Source organism: Vombatus ursinus, unplaced genomic scaffold (assembly GCF_900497805.2).
Source record: "Vombatus ursinus unplaced genomic scaffold, bare-nosed wombat genome assembly UNPS02014870.1, whole genome shotgun sequence".
NCBI lineage: Eukaryota > Metazoa > Chordata > Mammalia > Diprotodontia > Vombatidae > Vombatus > Vombatus ursinus.
Window position 1 is genome coordinate 12204711 of NW_020954648.1, and position 14229 is coordinate 12218939.

Genomic DNA, 14229 nt, shown 5'->3' on the forward strand with positions numbered 1-14229 from the left:
TCATCTTGTAGATATAATTTTCTGGATCCAAGGGATATAGTGGAAGATGTTAGTGTAGACACCAATGTTACCTCCTAGGAAATTCCCAACCTCTATCCCTTGAATCTTGTCTTTGCAGATGACAGCAGCCAGTGCAGCTTCCTGAGAAGAAAGAAAAAAGAAAAAGGAATTAGAGCTTCTCTTTTGACTTAGACCTCAGTCACCAAGGTTGGGCATGGAACTTCCACACCTTCCACCAACCCATCATGGAAGCAATGTAGTATAGTAGATAGAGTATTATAATGAGAATGAGATGAGTTAGACTTCCAACCCTGCCACTACTAAAGTGTTTGTTCTCTCAGGACCAGTTAAACCAAGTGTCAGGTAAAGGGGGTTAGATTGCCCAAGCTGCAAAGAAATCTCTGAGGTCTTTCAAAGATCAGAAACGTGTATGACTTCATGAAACCCTAAGAAATAGGGGCCAAGGATCAGGACTTACTGTTCTTATAGAGGCTGATGGTATTAGGCTCACACTGAGACCAGCTTTTTAGTCAATCCTAGTGACCTTCCCACCTGGGAATATCTTGAGGAAAATCGTGTAATCCTATAGGTATAATTTACTCTGAGACTTGCCCTATCACCCACCAGTGAACATCAGTCCTCAACCTGAAGATGGGGAGGACTACAACATTCTTATATAGTCATATGCTACCTTAATGTCACTAATTACCTTCATGAAAATTCAGTGTTAGATGAAACAATAGTACAGATTTAATGGATAATGGGACATGTAGTTTCTCTAGGACAGTGTTATAAAACAGGATATATATATTTTGGGCAACCAAAATCAGTGTTGCAAAAGTAAAGGAGGGAGAGATGTGGCTGGGGCACTTTTATTTTCTTGGGTGATGGTTATCAGTAGAAAACCATGGCTTGTTTCATCACAAAATAGGGAGAAGGTAGCTTCATCTTAATGGTCTTCACTGTCTGAGATTTCTGCCTAACCTCACACAAAGTCCCAGAGACACAGAGTCGAAAGACAAGAATGCTATTATTTATTGTGTACTCAGAGGGTCAGAGACGTGAAACTGGATGGGACCTCAGAGACCATTTAGTTGAGCCTCTTCATTGTATAGATGAAGGGGACAAGGCCTTGGAAGGATGGGAGTCCTGTCTAAGACTTTACAAGTAGTAAATGTCATAGGCTAGCTTTGAACCTAGGCCCCTCAGACTCCAGTACCAGTATTCTTTCCAAAATACTACACTACTCTTTGACAGAGGAAATGTGGCACAGTGGGAAGAGCCTGGATTAGATCTTTATAGGGGTAGGAGATCCTCATAAATTGAGAAGACAGTAGAAAAGTTACCATAAAAATTCTCTCGAATGACTTTAAGAATTTCACACATATCCTGTTTTTGCTGACTTTTCCTTGTTTTGTTTGCTGGCACTCTTTGTCTGGTAGCAGAGGGGCTGTGAAGGTTTGCCGAAGGTCAGGGTGTTTGCCTGAGACAAAAAGGCAGAGAAAATGTCCTACTGCTAGTAACTAACTTAACATGATTCTTTTCAACCATTTTTTAGTGTTCCCCCTCCTCTCAAACTAGCCCCCTTTTCATCATTTGCATTTACTTGTATTTATTCTCTTTATATTTATTTTATATATTCTTATATATACTCGTTCTCCACCATTAGAATGTAAGCTATTTGTAGCAGGGGGTTGTTTCATTCATTGTATTTATATTACCAATGCCTAGCATAGACCTGTAACATGACAGATAGTTAATGCATTTGTAGATTGATTTCTTAATATGTACAAGACATTGTACTCAAATAGAATAGAGAAGATCTTGTATGTAAATGATCATAGCAGACCCTAATTTCCACTATATGCCTTTGAGTTTGTTTATTTTGCTTGGTAGTCATCACCTACCACCCCTCAAAAGTTATATTTCCTGTCCCTTCCTATTTATCCTATCCTAGCTTATTTGTATGTTGTCTCCTCTATTAGATTATGAGCTCTTTGAGGGCAGGAACTGTCTTTTGCCTCTTTTTGTATCCTTGGTGCTTAGCACAGTGCCTGGCACATAATACATGTTTATTAATTGATTGACTATTTGAAATCTAATGACAATTTTTTTAACTGTAAAGATGAGATCACATATTCATCTTGCAGTGGTGTAGGCAGGATTTGTGGGGGCAAAAAGAGAGACAAACAAATGGAGAGAGAGAGATTAAGAACCAGAGGGGAGAAACGGGGCGAAAGAGAGAGATTGAGAGAAAGAGAGATAGATAGGATGATAGAGAGACAGACAGAGAGAGAGAGAGAGAGAGAGAGAGAGAGAGTAGAAGCTAGTCAAAAACCAATTCAGAAATAATGCCCCAAGTCCAGCTAAGAAGCAAACTAGTTGAGGGACAGAACTGGGACTATGTCCCTGAAGATGGTGAGGAGGCAAGGTTTGGGAGATTATTGAAAAAAGAATCAAAAAGACAACACTGATTGACAGGGAGATATGAGCAAGGAGGAATCAAAGCTAACCTCAGATTTTGGAGCATGAGTGAGTAGGAGAATAAATATTGCCATGAACAGAATACAGGGATTAGAAAGAGGAGGAACTGGTTCAGAAAAAAAGTTGATGAGATTGAGTTTTGGACACATTGACTTGAGGTGTCTGTGGGATATTCAGGCAAGTTGGAAATTTGGCGATCTTCTCAGCTTCTGTAATTTTTTTCCTGTTTCTATTTCAACCCTCAGATTCTGTTAATGTGGAGAAACCCTAATACAGAAACCCTAATACCAACCAACCTGTCCTTTGTTTTAAGCTTCCATGTATTTTTAATTTGGTTTTCCCCTTCCTTTCCTCTGTGAGGACTGTCCCTTCACTATCTCAAGGACTCTCCTCCATCTTCTTCCCTTCCCTTTCCCCTCCCCATTCTTAGTGATGTCCCTAAATATCAACATGTGCTTCCAGAAAGACACCACAGGCAAATGAAGCCAAAACAGGAATGAAGGACTAGCACTAGCACTCAGGGGTAATGGGTCAAGGGCTGGCATTGTTAGAAAACAATGGGGCTTTGAAGGAATTCTTTATGGATTTTGAGAGAGAAGTTTTAGATTTAAACAGGGATTATAACATGGGATGAATGAGCAAAAGTGAAGAGAACCTAAAGTAATATTCTAATGAGAAAGAATTAAAAACAAGACCATAAGGGGAAAGACAGAGAGTTGTAGCGAGTCCAGGATGCACTGATTAAAAAAAATGGTCTAAATTCAGTGAAGCTAAGTAACAGCAGAGAGCCATCCTGAGGAGAAGCAAGGTAATGTGTGTGCCATGAGAGTCAAATCACTGTCTCCACCTTCCTTCAGACCCTGATGGAGCTCAAGTCTCTGAACCCCACAGCCCAAGCAATAGCAGTGCTCTCCAGACCACTGGCCTGGCTTCTAGCCTGGCTCCAGAAAGCCATCAGCTAGAGCATCAACAGGCAATTGTGAGGATGCTACCTAGCAACCTCCTTCTTGAACCCCTGCCTCCTGAGCAGCTGGAGTTACTGAAGACCCAGAAAAAAAAAGTTCTCACCAGCAAATTCTTCAAATAGATCAACAGATATGGTTTTTAAGGATGGCAACGAAACTGAAAAAAATGCATTACCATCTGCTTTACTTCTACACATTAAGAATCCCCTTCTCACTGGGGCCTTTCCATTTTCCTCAAAGCTGAAAATTCTTATATCTGTTTTCTCCCCATTACAATGTGAGCTCAATGATGTCAGTATCACTATCACTTTTCTTTTCTTAAGCCCAGAGTTTAGTAAGCTCATAACAATTTGTTTTTCATCCATCCAACCATCCATTCATTTCCCTAGTCTGCTTTATGAAGACCTATTTGCAATCATATGAGTACTCACCACTATTTTTTATGCTCCAATCTAAGCCAGAGATAACACACCTTGTGCCTGCAGGGAAGTTTTTAGTGGGCAGGGCCATGGGCTGGACCTTTTCATTGAGAACTGCAGGTTTGGATAGCTTGATTAGCATGAGGTTGTGCTCGGAAGCATCTGTGCTCAAATTCCAGTAACGAATGATTTGGACAGAATTAATAGTCTGCTCTGTTCCATCTCTAACTCTTTTCTTGAAATTTCCCAACTTCACTTTGAGACTTCTGCAATAGCGACGGAGAAAGTGAAAGTGAGGAGAGAATGAATTTATGAATCCACTCATAACCACATGTTTGTTTAAGGCTTTCTTAAAACATACTTTAGCCAATTCTTCTCTGACTTGGCCCTACTTAGACTGTCTTCCTTTGCTAAACTCACAATTCTTCTAAAGTTCCAGAAGGTCCTTTTACTTAAAAAATCAAAAATCTTCCTTATTTCTTCTTCAACACTATCTCTTAGCACAGAGACTATATATTCCCATACCTTGACCTTACAAGTTCCATGACCTCCTCAATTCTTATTACCTCCCATCTTAACCTTCTTTATGTTTATTAAACTTCTTTTTTTTTTTTGCTCATCAACTCAGAGCCTTCCCCACCATCTTCTCTTTCCTTCTATAATATCTACTGATCTGGAGTAGTTTAATAAGACACAGCTAACCCTTCTTTTTGATCCTGGTACTATCCTTCCTTGGGGAAGTGGAATGTGATAAGTTTAAAAAAATGTTTTCCTGCTACAGAATTCCAGAAAATACAGGTTGAGAGGGAGTTATATTTTGGGCACGGAAGCCTTTGTCACTTACGGTAAGTAGCAGTGAGCAGCTGCCAGGACCCACTGTTGATGGATCAGAACACCTACACAGGGGCTAAACTGGTTTTTGATATATGCGAGGTAGGGTGCAGGATCATCATTCTGCTCATCTGTATAACCAAAGAAAAATTCACCTTGTGGGAAAGATGGAGAAGGAAGCGAGGTTATAGGATCAGAAAAATAGAGTGTTCTTGTACTCACTCAGTTGCCTCAGTTGATACTAGTCTTGGTCTCGCTACCTCATCGCTTCCGTACTTTACTATCTATCAAACAGAAGCAGCAAGGGAGATGAATGGAAATAGTAGAATGAGATGATTCCCATTACCACACCAAACTTCATCCCCAGACATTACCAGAAATGAAAGGACCTAGGATAGGGGAAGGGAGAGAATTCAATACAGTCTTTTCAGTTTTTAGGTTTGTAGATGGGACAAATGTTCTGAGTTTTATTCTACTGTTATTAAAATAGGATCCCCCAAAGAGTAATGGGGTTCATGCTTTCTAATAACCTGAGTAGGATAGGGAAAGAAAATTGTACTCAAAGACCTCTAATCCCTTCCAACTCTAAATCGATGATCCTAAACTCTTATAGTATTTGCTCACCCTTGGCTTGGGAACATGAAGATGTGCCTGACACTTCTCTAAGGTGGGGTAGAGTCAAAGAGTAGGAGGCATACATCTGCTCCCCATAATTGTTCTCCATACTCTCCTTATATCTCCCACCTCTAATCTCTCCTAAGCAAGAACAATTCAGACTTTTCCTGTTACATAAGGGAAGCTAGTGGTCTTGGAATCAGGAAGAATGATCTTTATGAGTTCAAATCTGGCCTCAGATAATTACTAGCTGTGTGACCCTGGGCAAGTCATTTAACCCTGTTTGCCTCAGTTTCCTCATCTGTAAAATGAGCCAGAGAAGGAAATGGCAAACCACTGTCGTATCTTTGCTAATAAAACCCCCAAGTGAGGCCATAAAGAGTCAGACACTACTGAAACCACTTAAACAACAACGAAAGGTTAGAAATCCATGGACACTCACCAGCAAAGAGAACAAAAAGAAAAATATACTTCATGATTATGCCAGGATATTTATCTATTCTAATGATGAAGTTGGGGAGTACAGGAAAACATGGAGCCCAGTTTTTCCTTCCACTCTTGTTCCCCAGTGGTATCGAATAGATGTGGGTGGTCTTAGAAAGGAGTATTCAATGGGATCAGACTCTGAGCCTGAGCTGGGAATTCTAAGGCTCGGAGGTATTTCTTTCTTCCTCAAAATAGAGCATGACAGAGGCAGGTTATCCCCACCTTTTCCCTTTTTAAGTAGTAATAAAGTTTATTTATACTTTTCTCTTTATGACACTCACCTTTCCCTTCCTTGTCTCATCACCACACCCATTATCAATGTCACTGCTGTTGTCCTGAGCAACAGACCAGACATTCTGAATGTACCTCAAACAGAGCAGCAAAGCTACGTGTGGGAAGTGAAATGGATAAAGTCAAACCAATTATTTATTTGCTTAATTAGAAGTGGTTTCATGGATATTTTTACAAACCAGAGGATCTGTCATGATGGGTATCAATTCAGAGGGGGGTAATACCAGAGACAATATAATATGAATGAACGAATTCTACACCTGGAAATTCTACAAATCCTTCAGGTATCTTGGTTCTTGTCTCATCTCAGCCCTTCTAAGAAGTAGCTGTGTCACTATGGGCTAGAGATTTAGCCTTTCTGGGGCCACAGTTTTCTCATATGACAAATATAGAGGCTGGATAATTTTATTTCAAAGTCTCTTGTAACACCAAAATGCTATGCTTCTATAATTTCTCTCACCCTCTAGAAAGGTCTTACCTCCGTGAGATTTCTGTTGTCAATAGTCTATTTTTGTGTTGCCCTAGGTACCTCTCATTCTTTATGATTTGTCAAAGATTTCCAACAGTGATTCTTAGGATCATAGTTATAAATTCTTTCAGTATCTTGAGAGGTACTCCTCACTGTTGATCTCTAGACTGAGACTCCCCATATCTATGACCCGAGGACTTGGAAAAGACAGCATCTGCAGGCCCCCATCAGAGCTTCCTCTCTGTGTAGAAGATACAGCATTGTCTCACACGTTTGACTCAGAGTATTTTAAAGAAGGTGAAGATACAGCTTTCAGTAATAACTAGCTCTCTTGGGAAGGGGGACCCATTTAAGGCAAGGGTGGGGCTATTTCAAAAGCCTTGAGGCACTCCTTTAAAAGGCTGGATTTCACACAGAAGTCTTAACTCGACATCCAGCTCTCTAGAGAAAAATCAACGGATTGTTGCCTAGCTTCTTGGCTTCATGCCTTTCCAGCCTCCCCACATATATCATCTCCCCATATTTGAATGTAAAAGGTTTATCATTGTTTAGTCCATATTTTTTCTTGGTTTGTTGTCCAAATTGCCTCTATTTATTTGCTTTTTCCATCATATTTTAAGCCATTTGAGGGCCAAAATTGTGTCATTTTCATCCTTACATCACTAGCACTAGCACTTTGTATTGTTCATCATAGATCCTTTAAATATTGCCATTCAATTGAGTCAAATTGAGTTGAATCACAGAATCTCAAAGTTGGAAAGCATCATATAGTTCAATCCATATACCCCACCCCCCCCAAAAAAGAATTTCTCCCTACTTAACAAATGCATGAAGCCAGCTAAGTGATAATAGTGAATAGAGTGCTAAACCTGGAGTAAAAAAGATCTGAGTTCAAATCCTACCTCAGATACTTTCTAGCTGTGTGACTCTGGACGTAACATTTAACCTCTTGTTCAGCCATTGTTGTTGCTGTTGTTGTTGGAGGTGGTGTGTGTGTGTGTGTGTGTTCCTTTTTTTGACTGGTTCAGATGAGTGAGGCTCATGTCAGTCACTCCCCTCCCCACTTCTTATTCGCATAAATGTCTACTTGTGAATCCAAATTATGAGATAATTTCCCCTAACCTTCCTCCCCACCCCAAAGTATTCTTGCTCCCATTCTCTTTCTATTCTTTTCTTAAGATCATCAAGACATAACAGAACCAGTCTCAGACTTTGTCTAATTGGACACCCTCTTATGAACCCTAATAATGATAGGGTTCAGAGGGGATACATGTATCATCTCCCCATATTTGAATGTAAATGGTTTATCATTGTTTAGTCCTTTATCACTGTTCATTTATGTTTACCTTTGTATGTTTCTCCACTCCTGTGTTTCAGCTTCAAAATTTCTCTGTAGCTACGATCTTTTCATTAGGAATGCTTGGAAGTCCTCTATTTTATTAAAGATCTGTTTTCACCTTGTAATATTATATTAAGTTTTGCTGGGTAAGCCATTCTAGGTTGTATGCCCTTGTCCTTTGCCTTAAGGCATGTCGCATTCCAAGTTCTCTGCTTCTTTATAACGGTGGCTGCTAAATCACATGTGATCCTTACTTAGTACTTCTTTCTTTCTCGCTGCTTGTGGTATTTTTTCTTTGACATGGAAGGTTGTTGGCTATGATGTTCCTGGGAGTTTTCATTTTGTAGTTTCTTTTAGGAGATGACAGGTCAATTCTTTCTATTTCAGTCAGCCAGGCAGTAAACATTTATTAAGGCCCTATTATGTGCAAGGCACAGTGCTAAGCAATGGCAATATAAATATGAAAATAGGAAGATAGTTTCTGACCTCAAGGAGTTTATAGTCTAATGGGGGAAGACAACGCAAGGTACCCAGTGCAGGATGGAGAAGTCAGAGAAGTCTCAAAGTAATGCAGCTCAGTGAAAAATGGGGAGATATTCTTAGTTGAATTCCCTCCTTAAATTAATAAATATGCTATATTAGGAGTGTGTTCTCAAACATTTTTTTACTGATAGAGACCACAATAAAAAATTTCGAGGTGATGTAAAAAGTGCAGGAAATTATGTGAAGCAGAAGAACCAAGTGGATAATTGACAGTCTATTTACAACTTTAGAAGAACAGTCAGCTGGTAAAATTTTATCCTCACAGAGAAATGAAGGCTACACATTTAATTCTTCCACATAATTCATATAAAAATTCCTTAATGATCCCACCTGATCTTTCATATTCATTAGATACATGTATTTTAAAGCATATTAATTACATAGTTAATTTCGACAAGTTTTCACTGAATATGAGATATGAATGATTATGGATCAGAGGCTGCAGCCAAATGGGTGGTTCTTTGTTTTGTTTTGTTTTCTACAGGACTCATTCAATGAAAATAAGTATTGAATTTCATTCTAAAATAAAAAGAGAAAGAAATAAAAAAGGTTATAATGAGATTTTTTTCATAGGATTTCGAGACTTTATTGACTTTGACATTTCCACATGTGGGTATTCCCCCTCAATTATGCAAATTGAGAACTCACTTAAGCCATATGCCTCCATAAGACTTTAATTCACTCTCTTACCATCAATCCTCCATAAGGGGGTTTGTCTTCTATCAACATTCTGAGGACCTTTCTTAGCAACAAAAAGATGCATTTGTTAGATGCTATTAATTAATTAATGAATGGTAACTCTCCATTTTCCTTCAGTTTGGTCTCAACTCCACAGAATATCACACTTCTGCATTGGATATTTTCTGGTGCCCCTCATATAGACATCTATTTTTGTGTGTTTTTGTCCCCTGTTAGATTATAAGTCCCTTGAGGGCAAGACTGTTTTCTTATTTATATCCTCAGTGCTTAGCACTGCTTCTTGCACATAGTTGGATCTTAAGGTTTATGGAATTGAATTGAATTAAGTGTGTGTTCTGCATCAGGCACTGTGCCTTTTAAGCTCAAGGGACACAAAGGTTTCTTTAATGTTGTGTAGGATAGCAATGTACCACGTGGGCTGGACATTGGTTATCTCATTTGCTCCAGCGTTCACTTTACTTTCATATTTTCTGACATCCTTTGTGCTGCCTCTCTTGCTCAGTTCTTGGTCGGTAATGTTTTTGTAGCTTATTCATGCCTATCAAGGCTTCTCTCTCTATTGCATTTTGGGTGGCATGTTTTTATCAAATTATTTGTTTGATGAATTAAGAAAGAAATAATATACTAGTGTTACTTGGGCTCCTAAGGCATCTTTTATAGTCTTTTGGCTGCCTCTGATAGTCTGCAGGAAAGAAAACCATTAACATTAATTCTATTTAAAGCACCTACTATTACCCACTATTGTGCCAGGTTCTAGGCACTGGACAAAGACAAAAATGATAACTATTTCTATACTCTATAGGAACTTTTATTGTACTTGGAAAAAGCAACACACACATATAAGTAAATACAAGATAGAACTACGGGTTTCCTCCAAGGGGTGAAGGTGAGGAGCAAGAATTTTCCAGGCATCTTTGGACATTGTGCAAAGACACAGAGACAAAAGGTGGAATGTCACTATGTGCCAGGGAATGGTTTTGGTATAGAGAGAATAATGGAAGTATGAAAAGGCAATTTGGATCCTAATTGTAAACAGCTTCAAATGTGCAAAGGTCTTTATTATTTTATTCTAGAGGCTAAGAGATCCACTGAAGCTTTTTTTTTCTTTTTTTTTGAACAGAAGTCACAATGAGATGAGACATGATCAAACCTGTGTGTGGGAAATGTATGGAGAAGGGGAGATGATGTTGGGTACAATGAGACAGATAGATGGAAAGGTTACTGCAGTAATACTCCAGCTGTCTCATCCTACTGACAATTGAGGTTGCACAAGATGCAGGGAGATGGCCTTGAAAAAAAAACTTTTTTTTTTTCTGCAAGGTGGTCCACATACATGAACTGAATGACTTTTAGAATTTGTTATTGTTTGACAGTATTGATCTAAGGAAATGCATCTATAAATATAAAGTGGCATTTGTCATTCATCTTATAAGGGACTGAAGACAATCTTCTAAACAACTGAGGGTCTTTTTTTTTTTGTGAGGCAACGGGGGTTAAGTGACTTGCCCAGGGTCACACAGCTAGTGAGTGTTAGGTGTCTGGTCTGAGACTGGATTTGAACTCAGGTCCTCCTGACTCCAAGGCCAGTGCTCTATCCACTGCACCACCTAGCTGCCCCCACAGCTGAGGGTCTTGAGATAGAGCTCCCCTTCCTTAATTCTAATTTCATATCAAAAAGTTTTATAGAGCATCTTATCTGAGCATCTATTCAGCACTGTTTATGTTCTACTTATTTCCACATTTATGGCTGTAATTCAGATTCTAGAATTTGGCTGTGTTTATTGTCTCCTTCTTTGAATCTTATTTCACAATTCCCCCTTCTTCCCTATTCTCACAGCCTGATACCCAGTGCCTCCCAATAATATTTCTTCAATACTACTCCTCCTCCTCCTACTAGTACTTATTTCTTACTTCTTCTTCCTCCTCCTCTTTCTCCTTGTGAACTGTTTAATGTAGAAAGCTCCTATTAGTAAACTCCCTCTACTAATATCCAGGCAGTTTGCAATCAGCTCCAACACCATAGCCTTAGAGGGTTGCCTGGGATATGCTGTTAAGTAACTTGAAGGATTCAAACAATCAGGCTTGGTTCAGGATTTTCCAGGTTTTCTTCACTCCAAGAACAGCCATCTTGCCATCTCAGTAAGTATGTACCACATTAATGCCTCTCACTCCAATAATAATATTTTTGATGCAATACAAAATCTTTGAGAGTCAAATGTGATCTCACATCAGTATCAATATGTTCCTTTCCCCTAAATGCTTCAGGAAAGCAACCCATTAAACACTTCATTCAGTGTGTAGGAGAATTAAATATTTAAGCCTTATGTGAGAATCTTCCTTAAAGGTACGTTTGAATCCTTTATGAAATGAAGGGAGAACAAAAATGAGATCCTGCAGATATCCTTTCATGTCATATTACTTTTAATATATAACCCATGACTTTTTTTTTCTGACAACAGTGTAAGTCAGAGGGAATAGAAGCGACTCATCTTGTAGACAATTTTCTGGATGCAGAGGATATAATGGAAAATATCAATATAGAGACTGATATTATCTCCCAGGAAATGCCTACCCTTTCCCCCCTATATCTTGTCACTGCAGATGAGAGCAGCCAATACTACTTCCTAAAGAAAGAGGGAAAAAAACAGTGATCAGAGTAAGTTCTTCTGTCTGAGAGGATTCTCCATCTCCCAAGAATGGAAAAAAACCTCCCAAAATCCCATTTCTTCTTACCTCCCCCCAAGAGGCAGCATGATGTAATAGAAAAATACTGTACCGAAAGAATCAGGGGAAGACTTGAGTTTAAATCTGAGCTCTAATATAAATTAGCATTTTGGTTTCTGGGCTTGAGAAACATAAAATTTATGAGAACAGAGAAACTGTCTAAAATTTTGTTTAAAAATATGAAACTATGAATTTATGATACCCTAAGGAACTTATAAGAATATGAATCTGAGTTCCATCATGGGTCCTGGGCTTGAGGACCTTCTCAGGGACAATTTTCTCATTCATTTCTAAGGAGAAAATTTTCTAAAATTAAATTTTAATTTAATTAGCTACACATGATAACTTTGATTTTATGATACTCTAGACCATAAGGGTATTAAACATTTTATGATGCATACATATTTTATGGTACCCTAGAGAAGAGGGCTTGATGGAATCTTTATTTCGAAGTAGGAGACTGTTTACAACTCAACTCACACCAGCCCTTTAATTCACTTTAGTTGACTTCCAAACACCATCATCTCCCCATAACTCTAGAAACAGCCAGAGATTTCACTGTCTCAAACTCTGAATCTCATTTTACCTTCCCTATCTCACTTGACTCCAATAACCCAGCATAGTCTTTAGAGAATTAATAATAATCCCTCATCCCCCTCATCAATAGTCATGCACCATTTATGTCATAGATGGATACTATAAAACAAACAAACAATGCAAAACTTAACACAATGCTAGAATGAAAACCACATTACAGGACTATAGTTCTCTTCCAAGTCATATAATAAAAGGAATGGAGGAGAGAAGCTAGTTAAGCTCTTTTTTACAGTATAAATAGAGTACAAAGGTTTGAATCTTCATATGGCATCACTTTCCAGATGTCATGGTCCTCTTCAAGAACGAAGGACAAACAATAACAGCAACAAATTTGAAGTTAGTGGAGTCTAAAATAATGAGACTCTCCTCTAGTTTTGTATTATAAACATATACAAACATTTCAAGTTGAGAAGACAATAGAATGTGATATAGTTACCAAGTTTCCACACAAAGTCTCTTGAATGATTTTAAGAATTTCACATATCTCTTGTTTTTGCTGTAGACTTTCCTAAGGTCTGTTTTCTGACACTCTTTCTTTGTGATTAGAGAAGTCTTAAATTTTTTCTTAAGGTCAAACTGCTTTCCTGAGGAAAAGAAAGATTTTTCCATCTAGTACCCTGTAACACCTGGTGCCTCCTTACCCTCTTTCTTCCTTTCCCCCTAAATTGCTATGACTCTTTCTACCTTGTTCATCCTTTTTGTGTTCAGACATGTAGAAAAGAGAATGTATTGTGGTAATGTGAGAAAAGATCTTTTCTTACTTTAAATCACTTTGTGATCATCACTTCTCTTCTCCCTCAAGAGTCATATTTGAAAGCTATATTTTACCAGTCTTTTAAGCAAGAAAGTGAAGTGATCTAATAATGTCAACATTCATTTTGTTACTTGAATTGATGGGGTTTTGAAAGGAGGGATACTTGGGAGACAAAACAACCTATTTAAAAAAATCTAATGGAAAATATTTATATTTAATGCTGAAAGCCCAGCAGTCCCTTAAGTACTACCACTCAGACACATAAGGAATATGAGGGGCTGAATATTAAGTTGCTCAATAATTCAGGGAGAAGGATCCAGGACAGCACATTTCATTTCTGAGGTAATCCCTGCTGAGTTTGATGGATCATATTTTCCCAAGGAAGACAGTTCCAAGTTTCTTCCAAGAAAGGGGGCCCAGGTAGAAAAGGAGCTTACTTCTTTAGGGACCTAAGGAAGCTGAGAGGAGACTCACTCAGCCTGCTGGGGATTTGAAAGCAAGGTAGATACATAAAGCTCACTGACAACTTATTTCTCTTCAGATGCCCCTTTTCCTGGGATTCCATCCCATTATACAAAAAATGAAAGTAATTTGCCCATGGACAGTTTGTGAAATGTCCACTGGGTGTCTCACAAAACCAATGTGATAGGCTTATTAGAATCTGGAGAGACCAGGACTCTCTCTTCACTATGTATGCATAGTGCAACACATATTTTTGTCTTTCTCTCCTCTTTAACAGGAAAGTTCACTCTATTCACTATGGATTATTTTGTGAGGAAATATGAATATTACCATTGTTGTTGTTGTTTTTAAGAGGCCCTTGCCTTGGAAAAAGACATTCAGTACTTTTATAGAGAAAATGGCCTTGGAATCAGGAGAACCTGAGTTCAAATCCAACCTCAGATACTTAACTAGCTGTGTGACCCTGGGCAAGTCACTTAACCCTGATTGCCTAAAAGAAGGAGCAGAAGAAGAAGAAGAAGAAGAAGGAGAAGAAGAAGAAGAAGAAGAAG

General features: G+C 38.5%; 1 protein-coding gene across 1 annotated transcript; it reads right to left on the minus strand.

The window, feature by feature from the left end:
- LOC114028071 (probable inactive serine protease 37) lies at positions 1-5790 on the minus strand. Its single transcript, XM_027842262.1, has 5 exons — positions 5757-5790; positions 4713-4854; positions 3881-4134; positions 1347-1483; positions 1-141 (listed from the first exon to the last, which is right to left on the minus strand). The coding sequence occupies exons 1-5, from the start codon at positions 5788-5790 to the stop codon at positions 1-3; spliced, it is 708 nt and encodes a 235-aa protein (XP_027698063.1).
- Positions 5791-14229: the final 8439 nt, after the last annotated feature.